Source organism: Aspergillus glaucus, assembly GCF_001890805.1.
Source record: "Aspergillus glaucus CBS 516.65 unplaced genomic scaffold ASPGLscaffold_20, whole genome shotgun sequence".
Classification (NCBI taxonomy): domain Eukaryota; kingdom Fungi; phylum Ascomycota; class Eurotiomycetes; order Eurotiales; family Aspergillaceae; genus Aspergillus; species Aspergillus glaucus.
The window spans coordinates 206,408-226,598 of record NW_019170472.1 but is presented as its reverse complement, the minus strand read 5'-3'; the positions used below and the strand labels follow the sequence as shown (position 1 = coordinate 226,598).

The following is a 20,191-nucleotide window of genomic DNA, read 5'->3' as shown; positions in this document are numbered from 1 at the left end:
ATCTTCTGTCCGCCATTCATAACAAGCACATTGAATTTGGCATTTGGATGTCGAATAATTTACTCTGTATAGAATTTAGACAGCTTCTTCAAGTCAACGTGCATATTTTACTGCCATTATGGGACGCAGGGCCGCTGTGGTAGTGAAGACTGGTAGGAGACTTATCAACCAGGCTATCTTCTGCCATTTGGATATTCCTAAATGCTAACGGGGTTGTCCTTGATAAAGATCCAGCTCCGTCAAATGATACGTCCTCAAATAATACGCCTCCTGCTAGACGCACGTCCGCGAGACTGGCCCATTCTCGAACCAATGCCGACGCAAATAATACCCAAGTTGCTGGCCCGAGTCGCAATCACTCGCTCCAAGTTGCTGTCCCAGTGAAGAATCTATCAGCCTCGCATACCTCTTCGTCACGCTCGTCAGTCGAGAATGGTTCAGGCAGTACTCCGGCGACCAGCGTCGCTGTCACGCCCGTTGAATCTGATGGGAATAGACCGAATAAGAGAATCAGTGCTTCTGCTCGTGCCGCGGAGCTGCGCTCCAGCACAATGTCTCTTGGTACTCAGAGAGGGCGAAAGAGAGGTCCGTCGGGCTTCACCAAAGAAGACATGGATGAAGCTCTGGCTCGTGCCTTGCAAGCTGAGGAGTACAGGGCAATCAACCCGAAACGACAGAAGCTTTCTCCTAGCGAAGATGTGAGTGACGAGGATGCTATTACAGAGTATGGAACTTCGGGGTTTGAGAGCCCTGACTCGGAGTACGAAAAAGTGCGGCCGCGTGATAAGAATGGCAAGAAGATTTATAGCGGTCCGCGAATAGTTCTCGGGCCTGATACTGAGGATGACATGCTTGACAGTGACATGCTTGACAGCGAAGATGAATTGATGTTTATGTCGGAAGAGGAGGTACCGCCGCCGCCTCCGCCTGCGAGGAATGTTAACGCAAGAAACCCACGGTCTCGCAAAGGAACGCGGGTTTCAACTGTCGGTAAGCCATTCTGGATGAGTAACCGTGTAAGTGGAAAATCCTTCTCTCAGATTCAGATCCCGTTGTTGATCTCCTATGTAGGCATGGAGGGAACGGAAGAAGCTCGAAGGCCAGCACCCGTCTATTAAGACAATGTGGGATAAACTGAAGAAGACACCACCAATCACACCAGTGCCAGCCAAACAGCCCCCCGGTATATCTAGAACATTGAAGTCATTCCAGCTTGAGGGTTTGAACTGGATGATGCAGCAAGAAAAGTCTGAATACAAGGGCGGTCTGCTGGGTGATGAGATGGGCATGGGGAAGACAATACAGGCAGTCTCCCTGCTGATGTCGGACTACCCCGTTGGAAAACCTTCCCTTGTTGCTGTTCCTCCTGTGGCTCTTATGCAGTGGCAGTCTGAAATTCAGGTTTGTTCCTATCTAACGGTGTTGGTCTCGAAACAGCCCTAACCTTGCTGCAGGAATACACCAGCGGCCAACTAAAGGTTCTTGTCTACCACAACTCGAACTCCAAGGTCAAGTCTTTGAAAAAGAAGGACCTTATGAAATACGACGTTATTATGATATCTTGTATGGACCTCTATTCTCGAGTAACGGTTCAAAGGAATAGTTCTGACTCCTGAGATAGATTCTGGACTTGAATCGATTTATCGGAAGGAATCGAAAGGGTGGGCTCGCGCTGATGGAATTGTCAAAGAAGATAGTGAGTGGACTACATCTCGGTACTTCTAAACGGAAGTCAGTCATGCTAATTTTGAAGGCGTTATCCATTCCATCAATTACCATCGTCTCATCCTTGACGAAGCGCATAGTATCAAACAACGTACTACCAGTGTCGCCCGTGCTTGCTTCGCGTTGAAAGCCACCTACAAGTGGTGCCTTTCGGGGACACCGGTGCAGAATAGGATCGGGGAATTCTTCTCGCTTTTGCGTTTCCTCGAAGTCCAGCCATTTGCGTGTTACTTCTGTAAAGTGTGTGACTGCCGATCCCTGCATTGGTCTCAGGATCGCGACAAAAAGTGTACCTCTTGCACTCACAGGTATGGTTTATTCTCAATCTCCCCCATATTTCAAAAGATTTGACATCTATGACAGAGGGTTCGACCATGTCTCTGTTTTCAACCAGGAGATTCTTAACCCAAGTAAGCACGACATGCATGTTACCTGTTCTATTCTAACGAGATCAGTTACCGAAATGAACAGCACCGACGCTCGAAAGGAGGCTTTGGGCAAGCTTCGCCTGATTACCGACAGAATCATGCTTAGGCGTGTGAAGCGAGATCACACGGCGGCAATGGAGCTTCCGCCTAAACGGTTAGTATTCTGGATTGTCTGGGCTTTTTTGTTGAATATCTGTTAACAGTTGCATGTAGTGTCATCCTGCACAACGAGTTCTTCGGCGAGATTGAACGTGACTTTTCTCAGAGTATCATGACCAACTCGACTCGACGATTTGATACCTATGTGAGCCAAGGTGTCATGTTGAACAACTACGCCAACATCTTTGGTCTTATCATGCAAATGCGTCAGGTTGCTAATCATCCGGACCTCATCCTGAAGAAGCATGCGCAGACTGGACAGAATGTTCTCGTATGTTGTATCTGTGATGAACCGGCCGAGGAAGCCATTCGGTCTCGCTGTCGCCACGATTTCTGTCGTCGATGTGCAAAGGATTATATCAAGTCATTTGATTCCGATACTATTGTTGATTGTCCCCGTTGCCACATCCCGCTCTCGATTGACTTTGAGCAGCCGGATATTGAGCAAGAGGAGGAGCATGTCAAGAAGAACTCGATTGTCAACCGGATTCGCATGGAGGACTGGACCTCTTCGACCAAGATTGAAATGCTTGTCTATGAGCTTTACAAACTGAGGAGCAAGAAACAGACCCAGAAGTCCATTGTGTTCTCCCAGTTTACCTCGATGCTGCAACTGGTCGAATGGCGTTTGCGTCGGGCTGGCTTCAATACTGTCATGCTGGACGGTAGTATGACACCAGCTCAGCGACAGAGTTCCATCGACTACTTCATGAAGAACGTCGATGTTGAGGTGTTCTTGGTCTCCTTGAAAGCCGGAGGAGTTGCGCTGAACTTGACTGAGGCATCTAGGGTGTTTATCGTTGATCCGTAAGTTTCACTTCTTCCATTCTGGTATAAACGCCACGCTAATTGACGGTCCTCGTTTAGATGGTGGAACCCTGCAGCTGAATGGCAGAGTGCCGATCGATGCCACCGCATTGGTCAACGACGACCCTGTGTGATCACCCGGCTGTGCATTGAGGATTCTGTGGAGTCTAGGATTGTCCTGCTCCAGGAAAAGAAGGCCAATCTGATCAACGGAACGATTAATAAGGACCAGGGTGATGCACTAGAGAAGTTGACTCCCGAGGACATGCAGTTCCTCTTCCGGGGAGCTTGATCTTCCTCATCTGCAGGGATACTAGTACAGCATCTTGCCTTTTATCTATCCGTCATATTCCGGACGTCTATGGATATTATTATTGCTTGCGGGATCAAGCTTCTATTTGTCGCTTTCTTTTTATTCTTTACTATCTCGGCGAGATCTCAACGCCATCTAATGATACCTCGACAATGATTTCTTTAATGTTATCAAGAGCAGTTCAAGAATACAAACGATTCCTGTACGGAGTACTTCTATCTCGCATCACAGTTACTATGTATTATGTAGTGTTATCATCCCCTGACACCGTTAAGGGTTCCTCGGATGGCGATCGGCAAAAGCTTGGCCTTTCTTGGCCCGCGTGGAGGGGATTCAGCCCAGTAGGGTCAAGTGAGCCTTACCTCCGATACTAGCGACGGTGATGGTTATTTCCCTTGACTTTGGACCGGACTTTTGAGTTATCATTATCACATTTTTACTTATTCTTATTCTCCTCTTATTCTTCTGACTCTTTTCTCCTCTTTCTCTCTCTTTTTTTTTTTTTTTTTTTTTTTTTTTTCCCTCCTGTTAATTAAATCCATGTCCCCTCCATTCCCCGAGCCCTCCCGCATCGGCTGCTGTGGCAGGCAGCAACAATTCCACCATGGAAGAAGACGCCACCACCCATCTCCGGGTGCGCCCCCGTCATCAAGGCGACAAAATTGCTCCTAAACTTGTCGACCACGCCGATGAACTCCATGATCAAACAGTCGTTATGAAAAAAGGTTCTTCTCCACCAGGCGACGAGTCTGCTGCTGGTGGTTCTGGTTCTGGTGCCGATACTTCCGGCAGCGACCATCAACCGGCAGGAGGCTTCGATAATACGCCTATTCCGCGTGCGCCGCCCGGGTACACCTTGCGCTTTACCTTCCATCGCGGCGACAACCTGCCTTTTGCGGATTTCGGCTCCTTTTCTTCGGATCCGTACATCGCTGCGCATTTATCGGTTAACTTGCCGCAGCGCCATAAGCAAGATCCGGGGTTGACGTTTCGCACTCCCACCGTGCGCAAGAATCTGGATCCTGTTTGGAACAGTGAGTGGGTCGTTGCGAACGTGCCTGCGTCGGGCTTTGAGCTCAAGTGCGTCGTGTTTGATGAGGATGCGGCAGACCACGATGACAAACTCGGCAATGCCTACGTGCAGGTCAATTCGATGAACGAGAACTGGCCGGGTATCAAGGAACAGAAATTCAAGGTCAAGAAGCGCATGGGCAGCAAGCGGGTCTATATCTTCGGAAATTTGGCTGCGTTTACTTCGCGACGCAACGACCCGAGTTCCTACGTGATTATCAGTGTCGAATGTTTGGGGAAAACACCCGGCAACGACGGAGGCCAAGTCTACACACAGGGACCTAACTATTGGTTCAAGCACTTCTCGCCATTGATTGGGAGATTGGCAGGGACCAAGGATGAGGTTCAAGGTCAGGATGGGAAGAAATCAATCAGTCGCTACAAGTATGTTTGCGTCTTGTGCCATTTGTTCCTTCTGTTCGCTAACACAGTCTATTTAGCTTCCAAGCGATTCAGATGCAATTCCGAGGCCCCGCTCCATGGCAGCTCTACCATCGTTATGTCGAGTTCAGACCGTTTGTGGCTGGTATGTTCACGTCGCAGAGTTTGCGCGGGCGGATTCTCAACCGAGCCCTACATCACCAGCATGAGCGGGTCTATAACTTTGATCGCACGACTCAGAACGGACAGTTCACGTCGCCGTGTTTCGAAATGACTCAGAAATTTCTGGAGTTTGCGCAATACGGCCAAGGTGGGCGGATCTTTACTTATGTTCTCACCCTCGACGGACAGATCCGTTTTACCGAAACTGGCAAGGAATTTGGAATCGATCTATTGAGTAAGCACACTATGCACAGCAACGTGTCCATCTACATTGCATATTCGGGCGAGTTTTTCCTTCGTCGACGTAAGCACCGCCACCATCGACATCGTTCTCGTGACGAAGAGAATGAGATCCCGGTCGAGGAAGATGCGTCCACGGAGATCTCTACAGATCCAGCAGACTATGAACTGTTCATTGATAATGACAGCGGTACATATCGCCCTAATGCCAAGATACTTCATTTGCTCAAGGGATTTTTGTCGGCAAACCTACCCGGGCTACACATCACTACCCTGGACTGTCAGGCAGACGCGGAGCGTATGGGTACGATGAAGAATGAGCAGAGAGAATGCAAGAAGCAGGAGGGTCGTCAGATTACCTTCCTCCAGCAGAGCAGCACCTCCTCCTTGTCTATTTCCAGTTCCGAAGAGGAAGAACTGGATGAAATCAGCGGCGCCCGTGCAAAGCAACGCGGCGAATTCAAGCAACGGATGCATGAAATGCGTGATATGAAGGGCCAGGTTATGAAATGGGCCCAGCAGGAAAATGATCCTAATAATCATGATCATCGTCACCATCGTCACCATTTGAAGCATCCGAAGCATCGTCCGGGCACCTCCAGAAATCCAGCGACTACCGGGCAACTGGGTACATCTGAGATGCGACCTGGTACCTCGTGATTTGTTTCTTGCGTTTCATCATCTTATACTGGTTTCCTTTTGTGTGGTATTCCTTCGTTGACCATCCCTAGAGGCTTTCTTTATATTCTTTCTGGGTTATGACCCTACATGAGAAGAGTCTTGTGCCACATAGCATATTTATACCCACCTCTCCACAGTTTGCAGTTTGTTTCATTCTTTATGCATGCGTATTATTGTTAATACTATAATTAGCATTGCCATGTGTCTGGCAACACGATGGTTCTTTGAGCCATTGCGTTGTCGGGCTGCCTGTTGGTTTTCTTTTATTAGATATATACAGCATGAAAGATTGTCTGAATAGAGGAAATGCCTTTACATTCATAATAACACTGTCGTCTTCTTTGCTTTTTCTGTTTCAGGTGACCGTTGCAGCTCCATATAGGGGTCGGCTGTACAGAGTAGTGTCAATGCGAACTGCGCGTGGATGCAAATAGATAGGTCATTTTTAATGTATATCAAAAGATGACCGTTGAGGCCGAATAGAGACGAGTCTATTATCTTATGAATAACTAGGTCAATTAAGATCTAGAGTTCCTTGGAACGTGACCAGAGAGGAACGCGGGTAGGATTCAACCGTCCTCCGTAGCCTTCTCTCTCCGTTCTTCATTCTCAGTCATGATAATATACCAGTTATAACAATAGCCATATTCTTCTATCCTAGTAATATAAAGCTCTCTTATTCACACCGTCTGTTGAGCGAGTCGAGTGCGGGACACTCCTCTTTCTCTTTTTCTCCTCCGACCGATCGACCACCAACACCACCACCAAACACTGCCCAGCGGCTAATACCTTAACTCCCCCCATCTCTTTCACACTTCCTCCAACTTATTCTCCCTCGCCAATTTCTCTCGCAGTGTCGAAATCATCGCTGTTCGGCCCAGGATTCAGCCTCTACAAGCACCATCCTTATCTCCGACACCAGACCCAACAGTCTAGTGCGACTTTTATCCGACCGTGGACTGACCTGCACTCCTAAACGCGCCGTTCAATCTCGTCTGCCATCTATCGAGCACGTCCCACTATTCAGAGGGTTTGCTCCCCCTCCTTTTCGCGAGCGCTTAGAGAATCCTCGGACTGGATGACCGCCCTGTTATTCGGAACAACAGCAATCAACCTGTGTGCGCGCAGACCGTCGATGGTGACTCTCAACTGGTCCGGCCCCTCTCCCGGTTTCCTTTTTGAACGGTGACTATAATCATCTTTTTCCGTCGGTCTTTGGTTTCAAGATGGGGAATGTTGGAAGTCGTCTGGATGATACGGGGAGTTTGTTCTTCAAGGATCAGTCTAGATGTATGTTGGTTCCTGTGTGGTACCTGGGCTAGATCTGGCCGATGGGACCTGGTCCCGTTTTTTTCTCCGGGGTGCCCTTAGATTCCGGAATTAATGATGGGCGTATACTGATTCAAACCGCATCTTATAGTTACCGTCTCGCACGTTTCGGTTATCAACTCGAAGAATCGGGTTCTGTTGAACCTCGCCCCAAATGCGTTCCCCGCCACGAGATATACGGCAAAACGTGATCTTGGCGATGACAGCCCAATTGAATATGTACAGGTAAGTAACTAACCCCAAGGAGAATATCGCATATTCGCAATGGATTAAATGCTTTTCAGAGACTGACTTGGGATGTCGTGCGGACGGCTTTTTGCAGGACCCTGACCTCCCTCCAACCGCCCAGGTACCCAACTTCATATTGCGCCTAAACAATGAAGATGAGCTACAATTCAACTTCACCTTTATCATGAGACAGACCCAGACCGGCAATGTCGCGAATTCCACTGTCAATGGGGTCTCGACATCTCTACCGGAAGTGACCGATACCGTCCTCACGGGCCTGACGTTCGCGCATGCGTCGAATTCCAAGGAACTTGACAACCTGATCACCCGAGAGTTTCATGCAAACCCCAACTTGCAGAACAACTCGAACGTGCAACTTGTGGGGGACTATTCGACCGGAGGCAGCCCGTCGGTTCAGTTCGAGTGGTCGTGGAAATGGAAACCTCCAAAAACGGTTGAAGACAGAGGCGGTGGCTGGCGCAATAGTTGCAGCTTCCTCGACTATGACTCGCGAGCGAATCGTCTGAACACATTGGCGCATTTTTCGTTCTGGGTGCAGAACAATGTACGCTTACTCCCGAGTCCACAGCTCTTGTCGCCTAACCTTGATCTTCATTTTCCGATTCGCAATCGCATGCCGTCGTCCCATTCAGTTCGTTCACATGGCAGTGATGCAGACACAACAGCCAGCGCTCATATGCCCCTGCCCGCTCCATCTGAGAACGGCGATACTAATGCTAATAGTAATGCTAATAACAACAGCAACACCAATAATAATTCTAATAATAATTATCCCCCGCATCCTCAAGGTCCACCTCCACCACCTCCTGTGAAACTCGACCTTCCAACTTCGCGACCTGGTGAGGATATGAGTGCCGTTGACGACGGGCCGTTGTTCCGGGCCACAATGAAAGCGTTGGAACAGAAGACGGGCAACATGCGGACCAAGATAAAGAAGGTTCTCAAGAAAGCTGAAGCGGCTCAGCAAGCCCAAGTTGCCTGCAACGAAGCTGTTTCAGGTTTCTTGGGCGCACTGAATGAGGCCTCCACATCCAATGCGAACGCGATCCAACCTGCTCTCGACCATTACTATGAGAAGAGCGCTCGGCAGATCCTCAGATACGAGCAAGTCAATACGGCCCAGTTGCAAAAACTGGTCATTGAGCCCCTGGTTAAACTATACAACAACGACATCAAGCAAGCCGAGGCGAAGAAGAAAGAATTCGAGGAAGAAAGCAGGGACTACTATGCCTACGTCAGTCGCTATCTCGGGCAGCGGCAGGATTCGCTGAAAGAGAAGAAGCGTGTCGAGAGTGATTCCAAGTACCAGGCTAAGCGGCGTAACTTCGAGCTGAAAAGATTCGATTACTCTTCATTCATGCAAGACCTGCACGGTGGCCGTAAAGAGCAAGAGGTCCTTTCGCACCTTACCAAGTACGCAGACACCCAGGCGAAGAATTTCCTTGCAGCAGCCCACAAGGTCGAGGTCACGGTTCCTCAACTGGATGCCCTAGTTCACGAGGTCACCCAGGCCGACAAGGAGTTTCAGTTTCTTAGGACAGAAAGGGAAGAGAAAAGGAGGGCTCTGGAGAAAAATAGCAACACGTATCTCGAGCCGGAGTCCTTTCCGAATTCGGGCGCCCCTACAACATTATCAGCAACATCAAACGGGGCTCAAACACAGAATACGGAAAATGAGCTTGGTCGCGCTGATAGCACGGGGTCTCAAGTCCGCAATGTGATCAGTAACACTTCCACCATGTCGTCGCAGACCAATCAGACGGTATTGGGTACATCTGGAGGAGCATCCATTTCTCCTACCGATGCAAGTGGTAGGTTTGTCTGAAATCCCCGTTATGTTCTAGTTCTAATCAATAATCTCCGCTAGGCCAACATCGGAAAGAGGGTCTTCTTTGGGCTCTGTCCCGACCTGGATCTCACATTGACCCTAAGGGTATCAACAAACAGGCATGGCATAAGTGAGTCTATTGGCACCCTCTTTTCTTTCTCTTTCAACTAACAATCGTTCCAGGTTCTGGATTGTTTTGGATCAAGGGAAACTTTCTGAATATAGTAATTGGAAGCAAAAACTGGACCTGCACATGGACCCTATCGACCTTCGGATGGCTTCCGTACGAGAGGCCCGGAATGCCGAACGACGATTCTGTTTTGAAGTGATTACTCCTCAATACAAGCGTATCTACCAGGCAACATCAGAGGAGGATATGGCCAACTGGATCCGGGCCATCAACAATGCCCTGCAAAGTGCTGTCGAGGGCCGTGTCGTGCCACCCCCATCAGCGGTTTCGTCCAAGAATGACGGCACCGGCCGCGACATCGGTTCCGTTTTTACTGGGAAAAGCTCGTCGTATTCGGGCCATCATTCGAACTCTACGGGATCTAATAACGTGAATCGCCGGACGACTGTCGGAGCACGGCCCGGCTACGTCCGTACCGATAGCAACAGTTATGACGAGGATCCAGCAAAGTTGCTTCAGGCCGTCCGCAATGCGGACCAGGGAAACAATTGGTGCGCCGACTGTGGGTCAACTTCAAAAGTCGAGTGGGTATCGATCAATCTGGGAATCGTCCTGTGCATTGAATGCAGTGGTATTCACCGGTCTTTGGGCACGCATATCTCGAAAATTCGGTCTCTAACGCTGGACGTTCACTCATTCTCAAACGACATTGTCGAGATCCTCCTGCAGGTTGGCAACCGGGTCAGCAACATGGTCTGGGAAGCCATGTTGGATCAGTCGCTGAAGCCAAATGCCAGCTCGACTCGGGAACAGCGCCTAAGGTTCATTAGCGCCAAATATAGTGAGCGGGCCTATGTGCAACAGCTGCCATCACCACGTTCTCGGTTCACGACACCGGATGAGTCGCTTTTGGCCTCGATCAAGAAGCACGATATCCAGGGCGTGCTCTATGGCATTGCTCTACGTGCCAATGTAAACGTGACGGACCGTTCCCGCAATACCCACGCAGTGTTCCTCGCTCTGGCTGCGGCCGATCCCGCATCGCCTGGCTCGACGCCCACGAGCAGTGCATCCTCGCGGCCCAGTACGGCCACTTCAATCAAGGCAATTCCATTTCCCGTTGCGGAAATGCTCGTCCAGAATGGAGCCGAGATTCCATTACAGCCTCCACCTATCCCACTATCACCAGCAGCGCAACTATACCTTAGCCAGCGAACTAGTCGAATGCCTCCACCGATCGGTGTGGGCGCCGGTAGGACGACGGCCGATACGCTGGGAACTCTCCCGACAATTCGGAATGATTACCCAGGGTCATCGTCGCACACACCCAGCAGTTCTCTCGATAATTCCAGCAGGGACCGGGAGAAATTGCATAAACGAGGGAGCGCCGGCGCACGGTTTGCCGGCAAGGTAGCTTCGCTCGGAATCGACCGATGATCAAGTTGACACATCTTTTCTTTTCGTTGCATATCATTGCCCGTAATGATAATTTTTATACTCTAATGAATGAGGTCCTGTGAATATGATGACTTGCCTTTTTGCGTTGGGTTTTTGGGTGGCATTGGCTTTGGTTTTGTTTTTCTCTCTCTCCCCTTATATTTGTATACCAGTTTTGAGCAAATACACAATTGATGATGATGACGATGATACCGATTCACTGGTTTTGTCTCTTTTTCACATGTCTATAGCAGATTTTTCTCTTACTGAAGCCGCGGTTGCACTTAGTCTAGAATACTCTATAGAAAATGTTCATCTGTATGTACCATAGTTCTTTCCAGTCTTTTTGCCCCTTTTTTGATTACCGGGTTTTCTAGATGGTTCTGGCCGTTCTATTCCGCAGTCCCTTTTTAGTGCTAAGCAGCACTATGTATTTCGGTGGCAGAGGTTGGATGGGAATTACTCCAGGATTCAGTAGATAAGATGGGAATAAGGTCAGATGCAACACAAGTTATTAGCCTTAAATGTGCTACCGGAATAGAAACAGCCTTTAACCAATAGACAGTTTCATGGAACATTTATCCATGGATCGCTGGCAATGACATCACTGGGGTGCCGTAGATTTATCTAGGTGGATGAAAAGTGGCGATTGATGATCGATATGTAGTGAGTTTTCCAGATGCCTATGGAGTACAGATATTTGTGTGCTCTGTATTCGGATGCTGATTGAGTGGTGTACTGTAGTGGAGTGCGTGGAACATAGCTAGAGTAACTACTCTGTACCTATACACTATTACTATTCTTTCGCACAATAGGGGGATAGGTTCAATTGAGATTGAAATTCTCCAATATAATACTACCACTCTAATATAAGCTAAGTAGAGGTTCCATAAGTACATAGTACAAGTACAAGTACTACACTGCATGGCATGATGACTGAGATGAAGTCGGCCAGGAACAATGCTGATTGGCTGGTATCTCATGCCGCCTATAGAGCGGTAGGTTTGCGGTTATGGAGAAGAGCTTCAGAGAATTATGGAGACGGGGATATTTGCAATTTGATATGTGGATGATGGGGAAATCGGATTGGATGTTAATTATTGTGTATTACTTTGGAGTACAGAATGCGCAAAGCACTCCGCACTGTGACTCGGTCGGATAAGATTCCCGCTTAGACTTGTCTGCACCGACTCCAAGTTAGGATATTCTACCACTGCTGTACATGTATGTCGACATTATTCTTAGCAGGGGGTTTCCCTCTGTCTAGAGGGTTCATGTACCACGAAGACTCACTGTATTTTTATTTCAATTTGGGTGTCGGCAGGATCAACGCACAGCAGCCGAGTAGATGAATCTCATTGGTGCTTTGGATGGAGACATCGGGCCCTAGTGGGAATGCACTTCATCCACCTCGTTCTTTCCTATTCAGGAAGGCAGTGCGCCACCATTTGCCACTGTCAGTCCCCATAAGCGTAGGGGGAGAGAGCACATGAGATGATGTAGATGCAACTGAGTCCAGTTATTGGAGGCCATATAGTAAATCAATCTTGCCACCTTGGTTATCTGCATCCATTGAAGACATAGTGCATGTTCTCCCCCATAGTACTAGTAGTATATACGTGTAGACAATGCTCTGGTCCTTCCAATGGGCACGGTATCCGTGGAATGGGTCAGGGACAAACAATGCCACGGACGAATCACATCCTGTCCCTCTGAGTACGTTATCTCCAGCATATAATCCCGAACATCCCCATTATTCTCTCCTCTTTTGCACTCTGTACTCTGTATACTACTCCTCCGTACTCTGTACCCACGTATCCACAGCATTGCTCGATTATCCGTGGAGATCATTCTCTTCTGTTTTTGTAATTGTTACTTATTTGTCCTCGGCTAATTTCTCTTTCCTTCTTTCTCTCTCTTCTCCTTCGTCATGTCTGTATGGACAAACACCATGCTATGACTTTCCTATGATACCCTTATGATCATATCTCTTACTTATTTCTATTTACTCAATCAGCTTTATAGATTGCTCTTCTTTCTCCTTTTTCCTTTTAAAACTCCGTACATCGTTCCTTGTTCTCTTACCATCCTGAATCCACCACCTTCCTTGCCGAATCGGAACGGGTTCACATTCCCGGCAATAGCCCAGAGCAAGAACCAGACGCATATCACATCCGGTGAGTTGGGTTTACCTTGTTCCTGTTTGTTAGCTGTGGCTTGTGTCTCCTGCTTGGACCACTATTTCTCCATTATCACCCATCTGTTCTCTATCGTGCATCCAAGCTGTCACCGCTTGGTCTTCGATGGTGATATATCAAATATACGTCGGTGTTCCACTCTTGGTCTCCAGCCATCCCTTCACTTGGCCTCTTTCTTTATCTTCCTCATACGTTATCCTCATACGTTATCCCCATACGTTACCCCCATACGTTACCCCCATACGTTACGGGAATGAAAAGGGAAGAGGCATCTGTATTGTAAAACTCATGTCGTATCGATTCTCCATCGGTCCAGTTGGGTCCAATTTACTTGCCGGCGGAAAAATAGTGACCAAGGATAAGACGCACGCAGACACTCCGGCGTCCGACACTATTATCTCACCTTCTTTCCCCTGTCCCACACATCCCTCTTTTTTCCCTTGCTCATTTCCTGCACATCTCACGCTCCCCCGAGTCTATTGTCACAGCAATGTTCATGGTTGCGTTGTTTTATTCTAACTGCATTGCACGAGATAGAAAGGCAAGCAGTCAAGTCAAGTCGGCACCGCCAAATTGGTGCTTTACGCACAAGGCGTAAGAACAAACATAGGCAAGAGGCAGGACCCGGAAAAAAGGTATGTATACCTGATTTTCTATATTCACGTTCTTGACCGTTCCCCTTTCCATTATTTTGCTGTTGTTGTGTTGCGAGTGCTTTCTTTTTTTTTTTTTTTTTTTTTTTTTTGGTTGTTGATTGTTGTCAGGAACGCCCTCTAATTTGACCGGTCAGAGAGCGTGTTCTGTGCGCATTTTTCATGCGTGTCTTGTGTGTTCCTAACTCTCATCTTTCTTACCATGACAGACTCTGGTGACAATAATAATCCTTCCAGTCAGCCTTTTAATGAAGCTCCATCTTCAACAGGGCCTTCTTCCCGGGAGTCGTTGAAATGCGGTAAGACACCCTTCGTGTTCGTCGGTTCGGGCGAGAAGATCTGGCACAAATTTCCGCGAAAGGAAAAAACAAAACAGAAAAAAGAGCAAGCTCATATCTCCGTTGTACTGCTCTGACCAAATAATTCGCTCGAATATAGACACGACCGCTTGCCACGAACATACACGACCGGATAATGTCGCCAATCGTCCGTCGCAATTGAATGCACACATGGCCGCAAATCATAGACCATCTCTATCGGCTCACCCGTCGTCTGCGTTAAACATGAAGGGTATGAGCTCTGCATTGCCTGGCTATCAATCGAATGTTGTTCCATTCGACCAGTACCACCATATGCAGCCTCAATTCGCTATGCAGTCCCCCGGGGTGTATTATCAGATGCACCCCGCCCCGTCTTTTCGGGGTGGCGATCAGGCGACTGATGGAAGACCTCCAGCGTATTCGATGACTTACCCCATGGTATATCCGCACTATTATCCACAACCGCACCAGCAACCGTCGTACCCGGGCTTTCCCACGTACGTGCACTCTCCTCCACCACACCCTGGCGTCAATGCGCCCATGTTTGGTCAGACACCTGGGTACGGCTCGGGCTACTACCCGTCACCGTACCCAATGATGTTAGGGCACGGGCCAGGACCACCTCCACGGCCGCAAATGCCTCCGCGATCTGGCTCTCAGCATTCGAACCCCCGCAGATCGGTATCGTCCGGGCCAGGGCCTATCTTGCACTCCGAACGCCCTCGAAGGCCTGTTCCCAAGCGTGCTGCTGTTTCTGATTATCCAAAGACCATTGTTGATGGGTCGAACTCTCGCGCATCTGGTAAGTACATCACCATTCACGCACGGATATTGTTTTTTTCTGTGTTTATTGATTCATCTCTGTTTACTGACATGCAGTTTCAGAGACAACCTCGCCTTCATCATCCACTGCCACTCGGGCTGCCACGCCCGGAGGACCACGGAGAACACCAAAACAATCGGGCCCTGCGCTATGGGTTGGCAATTTGCCTCATGGGATTAGCATTGTAGACGTCAAAGAGTACTTCTCTCAGGGCGTTTCCGACCAAATCGAGAGTGTATTCCTCATCTCGAGAAGCCACTGCGCATTTATCAATTATAAAACAGAAGCTGCCTGTTCTGCAGCACAGGAGAAATTCCACGATTCCCGATTTCAAGGCTGCCGTTTGGTTTGCCGACTACGACCCAATGCGCGTCCGGCAGAGTCCAGGCAAAATTCGGGCGATGTTGCAAGCATCGCAGCTGCGAAGAACGGGGAAAATGACAAGGCGGCTATTGCGACTATGGACTTTCCGATTCCGCCCCCTGATGAGAAGGTGCCCAATCGGTATTTCATTGTTAAGAGTATGACGGTGGAAGATTTGGAGAGCAGCCGGCAGAGCAGTATTTGGGCGACACAGACCCATAATGAGGTCAATTTGAATCTAGCGTATGAGGTGAGTTCTGTCTCTCTCTCTTGTCTTTTTCCCTTCTTAGTGGCATTGCACTAATTTCCGATAGACCGCGGATAATGTATACCTCATCTTTTCAGCCAACAAGTCCGGGGAATACTATGGATACGCCCGGATGGTGTCGCCCATTCAGGAGGATGAAAAGCTGGCCCTGGAAATGCCTCGTCGGCCCAATCATATTGCTACGGAAGCGGAAGAGCCCAGCGTGACTCTGACGCAAGCCTCGTCCACCGCCCGCAGTGGTCGGATTATCAATGACCCTGTTCGGGGCACCATCTTCTGGGAAGCCGACATATCGTCTGAAGATGATGGAGAAAAAGAAGGAGACGGAGAAAAAGAGGAAGATGACGCAGCTCTAGCAGGGGTAACAGGAGCAACTCCCAATGGGGTTGCAGAGGTGGATGCGGATACAGATGCCGACGGCGACAAGAATGTCGGCGGGCCCACAGCCGTTACGGAAGATGCAGCAACGGCAGATGCTACTACAACTACCGCTACTACTACAGCAGCAGCAGGAAGTCAGGCCATTGGACGACCATTCCGGATCCAATGGCTGTCCACGGTGAAAGTACCGTTTTATCGCACGCGAGGACTACGCAATCCATGGAATGCCAACCGGGGGGTAAAAATCGCCCGGGATGGCACAGAGATTGAGCCCAGGGTGGGAGCACAGCTAGTAGAACTTTTTCACCTTCCATCGTCGGGGGCGATTACGTCTTTGTACCGGCTTCCAAATTGATATTGACAAAATGAAACCACAACGCAATTACAATAAGAAAATAACGAAAAAAGATGAAATGGATGAAAATAAGAGAAAGAGCAGATTGGATTCCGCCACTTTGGGGCTTATTATTATTATTTAATCAAGTTTATTGTCCATATCGAGCCCTAAAGCTATGACAGACCATTTTCCATGAGCCCAAGGCCTGCAGCTAGCCTGCGGCCTCTTGTCCCTGTGAGTTTCTGAGGCAGACCTCCTTCTATCATCTTTCTGATCCTTTTCCTCGCCCCAAACCGCCTGTATGCGCAGGGCTTTTGAGCAGAGTGCTCTCCTTGTGTTCTCGGAGCGGGGTGGGTGTGGCCTAGGCTGACTGTCAGTTTAGGCTACCCTCCCTACTACCCTTCTCCTGTTCTACTGGCTTCCTCCAATGCTTCCAGTCCCCATTCCTCGTCTTTCCAGGCTCTTTCTGCCGCCCGCTGTAGATGCCCCTGGGGCAGACCTATGCTGGTGTTGGCTAGGGATTGTAGCAGCGCCCTGGTAGCTCTAGGCTCCCCTAGAAGTCGTCCTTGTGGGTGCTCCTCTGCAATGGTGGGTCTCATAACCCCGTCTGCCTCCAAATCCTTGTAGAGCCTGTTTCGTTGGTGTTGCCATTGCCGGCATTCAAAGAGAAGATGGTGTACTGTCTCCCTTGACGACCCACATCCTTGACAAGTTGCGTCTTCCTGGGCCTGAATCCAGTGCAAGTATGTCCCAATGGCGGCATGTCCTGACTTCAGTTGAAAATAGCGGCTTGCCAAGTGTTTGGGAGCCACTGCAGCTGAGGGGTCAAGTCGCCAGTTCCTCTGTGGCCTGTAGGTTCTTCGGCCCTGTTGGGATTGCTGGCCAAGCTTCCTGGCAGGCCATCTCTGCTTCTGTGCTGCAATGGCCTCCGTCCGGGCTCTGCCGGCAAAGGCCAGTGAGATCTCTCTTGATCCTGTCTTTGCAGGCCTATTTGCTGCCTGGTCAGCTCTCTCGTTTCCCTCTACCCCTGCATGTCTCGGGACCCACTGGATAGTGTGTGCTTGGGTCACCAGCGCCTGACCTGGCCCTGACTGGGTATGTTGCAGCCTTGCAATGGCAGCTTGGGAGTCCAGTAGGATAGTGACTGGTCTCTGATCTCCCGCCTTCTGTGCTACCTGGAGGGCTTGAACCACTCCAAGAAGCTCTGCATCAAAGACCTCATATCCCTTACCCAACGGGAATCTCCGGGTCTTCCATGCTCCTCCTGGTTCTTGCCATGCAATTTCTGCTCCACGCCTGCCATTCTCTAATCTTGAGCCATCTGACTCTTTGGGACTTCTACAAGTACAGTGAAGTGACATGGGTACCCGACCAGGCAAAGAACGGATAGAACTTGGTACACGGAATATGCATGGTCTATGGAAGATATGTATATGGTTTCTAGACGGAATATCTATCGTGAAGAATGAAATTGGTTCTCTTGACTTTGGCGGTTTCATGGGTGTGGGTGGGTGTGTGGGTGTGTTTGCAAGTCTCCAGAAGTACCGCTACCATGTGCAGGAGTACGAATATGTGCCTGTTGGTGGGTTGCATTTGATGTAACTTGACATGGAGGACCATGGCTAGAATGGTCTGACCATCGGACGATCAGTTATTGGTGTGTGTGTGTGTGTCTATGCATCATATGGTCTGGATGGAGTAACTGCGCACGGGGAACTATGCCTGATATGAATGACCCCAACATGCTTAGAACGAAGTCTATCTGTCTCTTGACATGGTGATTCTGAGTTGACCTATAAGCTAGTGTTATGCCTATCTACACCCATAGTATTACTGGTAGTTATCCTGGGATGCTGTAACCGCAACGGGAAATGCGGGGAAGCGTCGTGGCCAACAGCGATCAGCGGGCTCTGATTGGTTGAATCCGCTCCCAGGGATTGGGCGATGGTGATCCGGAGGACCGGGGGTGCTCCAATAGGAAGCTTAGCAGTTGGATAGAGTCAAGAGTACACAGTATAGAGTAGTCTCAGGGCAGGGAGAATGATTATAGACTGGTCATTGAGGGATATAGAGCTTGATGGACGAGAAGGGAGGGGAATGCTCTATCAAGAGCATACAGTATCACATCATAGATAGGAATATATGTAAGTACCCCCGGCGGTGGCCTGAGGTGAGCCAAAAGGGGCTAGACCCATCGCAGAGAGGGGTTATGTAATTGTGGGGTGACGGTAGACGAGGTTATTTATGATCCCATCACTCTCTCTGTCCTCTATTCTACTCTCCATTCTATTCTTGTGACTTGTTTTCATAATACTATCCCCAATACTACCAGCACATTCTTTCTTCTACTACGACTATTCATTTGTCCGTTGGTTCTATTTCGTACTCTACCCCGAACCCCAGAGCTCCATCCGTCCTATCTGGTCTAGGGAGACTCTGTCGGCTTCAATCCATCTATTGGCCATATTGGGCAACAGGTGAGTGTCCTCATTCAGTCCAGCAAACCATGGCTGCTTCTGTCTATATCGCCGCTGGACCATCAAAGGTACTAGAATTACAGCTAACTGTTACCCCAGATTCTCCCGTGCATTCCCTACGCCGCATTCCTCATCTTCTGTCTTTCCTCATCCCTCGAATTGTCTTTTGACGTCACTGTCTGAGATCGTTCTATAAAACGTCTTCAACTGAATACCAAACACACAATTGACACAATTCAACCTGAATGTTCATGATGTCCAACGACCGCGCAACTTCTCCCATCTCCGTCCCCTCCTCCCACCAACGCCGGGCATCTCTCGCCTCCTTCTCATTTGGTAGTCCTCCAGCTTCCAACGCTGCCAACACCTCTACCGCTCCTCAGCAGCGGAGACTCTCCATCACCACCCTTGGTCTAGCGGGCTCTCCCACTCAGACCTCTCCTTTCAACGGCAGACACTTCAGAGGCGGTAGTGTCTCGAGCTCGGTGGGATCCAACCCCACCTCCTCTGAGGACTCGATCAATGAAGAAAGTGAACTGGCTGGCGCCACTCCTACCTCTCCTTTCGCCCGGCGGGTCTCTTATGGTGCGCAGGCGCTGCGTGATTTTCGGAGGGGAAGCGTCAACAATGGTACGAATCCTGATTCTTTTGACGTCCCTGATCACTTGGCTAACTTGCTGGGAACAGACGAACGCTTCAACTGGTCTGAAGCTCTACGCACCCGGGCCGAGCGTGCTCCATCCCTGAGCGCTATTCAACAGAACCAGAATGCAGCCAACATGAACCGTCAACGGGAACAGGAACGTGCGGTTCAGATCGCCACGATGGAGCAACCCGTCCGAGAGATCCCACGGCAGCCCAAGCACAAAAAGCCGGACTTCTTCCAGGAGAAGATCCTACGAGGGGACTTCATGGACTGATGTATAATTATCTACGTCCTCTATTTCGTTCTCATTTCTATCTGATTCACGCTGGGATAAGGAAAAGCGTCGGGAAAAGTGCTTTTCTCCTTTCTTTCCCCTTCTAACAGACACGGTCGGCTCAAGCAGCTCTGCACCGATGTCGATTTTGGCGAACACGGTACATGTGGTTTACAGCGAGGTTCTGGGATTAGCGGAGTTATCTGGCAACTCGATACGATTTACGGGCATCTTCTGATTTGTATGGGTACACTGATGATGCGTTTGGTTTCTTCTTTCGCTTGCGGCTCTATTTCCACATATTTCTTTCTACTTCTTATGTCAGCCCTGCTGGTCAGACTGTCTTTTCATGTTTTATATTTTACCAGACGGCCAATAAGCAGAATGTATATGAACATTGATTTCAGAATGAGAAACAGCAAATACCTTGACTTGTCATTGGTATCTGAATTCATTCCAACTCCGAAATCCAAGAGTAGCTTGTGGTGGTTATATATATTTCTCCATGCCA

The 20,191-nt window shown here is 49.2% G+C and overlaps 6 protein-coding genes across 6 annotated transcripts; 5 read left to right on the top strand and 1 right to left on the bottom strand.

Annotated features, from left to right (window-relative positions):
* Positions 1-118: 118 nt before the first annotated feature.
* On the top strand, positions 119-3,411 carry ASPGLDRAFT_68835 (DNA repair protein RAD16; the record flags this gene model as incomplete). Its single annotated transcript, XM_022549300.1, has 10 exons — positions 119-152; positions 235-1,016; positions 1,072-1,401; positions 1,455-1,563; positions 1,622-1,696; positions 1,754-2,033; positions 2,089-2,135; positions 2,181-2,307; positions 2,367-3,119; positions 3,180-3,411. 10 exons carry the CDS (start codon positions 119-121, stop codon positions 3,409-3,411), a joined length of 2,769 nt encoding a protein of 922 aa, XP_022397818.1.
* Positions 3,412-3,962: 551 nt separating this feature from the next.
* On the top strand, positions 3,963-6,303 carry ASPGLDRAFT_84565 (C2 domain protein). Its single transcript, XM_022550284.1, has 2 exons — positions 3,963-4,887; positions 4,944-6,303. The coding sequence occupies exons 1-2, from the start codon at positions 4,037-4,039 to the stop codon at positions 5,944-5,946; spliced, it is 1,854 nt and encodes a 617-aa protein (XP_022397817.1). The 5' UTR covers positions 3,963-4,036; the 3' UTR covers positions 5,947-6,303.
* An 890-nt stretch (positions 6,304-7,193) lies between these two features.
* Positions 7,194-10,940, top strand: ASPGLDRAFT_68833 (putative ARF GTPase activator (Csx2); the record flags this gene model as incomplete). Its single annotated transcript, XM_022549299.1, has 5 exons — positions 7,194-7,257; positions 7,388-7,521; positions 7,619-9,356; positions 9,413-9,503; positions 9,557-10,940. 5 exons carry the CDS (start codon positions 7,194-7,196, stop codon positions 10,938-10,940), a joined length of 3,411 nt encoding a protein of 1,136 aa, XP_022397816.1.
* Positions 10,941-13,927: 2,987 nt separating this feature from the next.
* Positions 13,928-16,481, top strand: ASPGLDRAFT_50637 (putative YT521-B-like splicing factor). The gene is made up of 4 exons (XM_022547354.1): positions 13,928-14,090; positions 14,230-14,913; positions 14,997-15,547; positions 15,612-16,481. The coding sequence occupies exons 1-4, from the start codon at positions 13,994-13,996 to the stop codon at positions 16,299-16,301; spliced, it is 2,022 nt and encodes a 673-aa protein (XP_022397815.1). The 5' UTR covers positions 13,928-13,993; the 3' UTR covers positions 16,302-16,481.
* A 197-nt stretch (positions 16,482-16,678) lies between these two features.
* On the bottom strand, positions 16,679-17,764 carry ASPGLDRAFT_60433 (uncharacterized protein; the record flags this gene model as incomplete). Its single annotated transcript, XM_022548434.1, has 2 exons — positions 17,331-17,764; positions 16,679-17,270 (listed from the first exon to the last, which is right to left on the bottom strand). The coding sequence occupies exons 1-2, from the start codon at positions 17,642-17,644 to the stop codon at positions 16,679-16,681; spliced, it is 906 nt and encodes a 301-aa protein (XP_022397814.1). The 5' UTR covers positions 17,645-17,764.
* Positions 17,765-18,565: 801 nt separating this feature from the next.
* ASPGLDRAFT_50634 (uncharacterized protein) lies at positions 18,566-20,170 on the top strand. The gene is made up of 3 exons (XM_022547353.1): positions 18,566-18,760; positions 18,860-19,390; positions 19,448-20,170. The coding sequence occupies exons 2-3, from the start codon at positions 19,012-19,014 to the stop codon at positions 19,678-19,680; spliced, it is 612 nt and encodes a 203-aa protein (XP_022397813.1). The 5' UTR covers positions 18,566-18,760; positions 18,860-19,011; the 3' UTR covers positions 19,681-20,170.
* The last annotated feature ends 21 nt before the right edge of the window (positions 20,171-20,191 follow it).

Bases quoted from the DNA above. Each gene is read 5' to 3' on its own strand.
- ASPGLDRAFT_84565 (XM_022550284.1), top strand. From the start codon at position 4,037: ATGGAAGAAGACGCCACCACCCATCTCCGGGTGCGCCCCCGTCATCAA. The intron at 4,888-4,943 runs GTATGTTTGCGT...CAGTCTATTTAG, and splicing joins AAATCAATCAGTCGCTACAA to CTTCCAAGCGATTCAGATGC.
- ASPGLDRAFT_50637 (XM_022547354.1), top strand. From the start codon at position 13,994: ATGACAGACTCTGGTGACAATAATAATCCTTCCAGTCAGCCTTTTAAT. The intron at 14,914-14,996 runs GTAAGTACATCA...ATGCAGTTTCAG, and splicing joins GTCGAACTCTCGCGCATCTG to AGACAACCTCGCCTTCATCA. The intron at 15,548-15,611 runs GTGAGTTCTGTC...AATTTCCGATAG, and splicing joins ATTTGAATCTAGCGTATGAG to ACCGCGGATAATGTATACCT.
- ASPGLDRAFT_50634 (XM_022547353.1), top strand. From the start codon at position 19,012: ATGATGTCCAACGACCGCGCAACTTCTCCCATCTCCGTCCCCTCCTCC. The intron at 19,391-19,447 runs GTACGAATCCTG...TGCTGGGAACAG, and splicing joins GAGGGGAAGCGTCAACAATG to ACGAACGCTTCAACTGGTCT.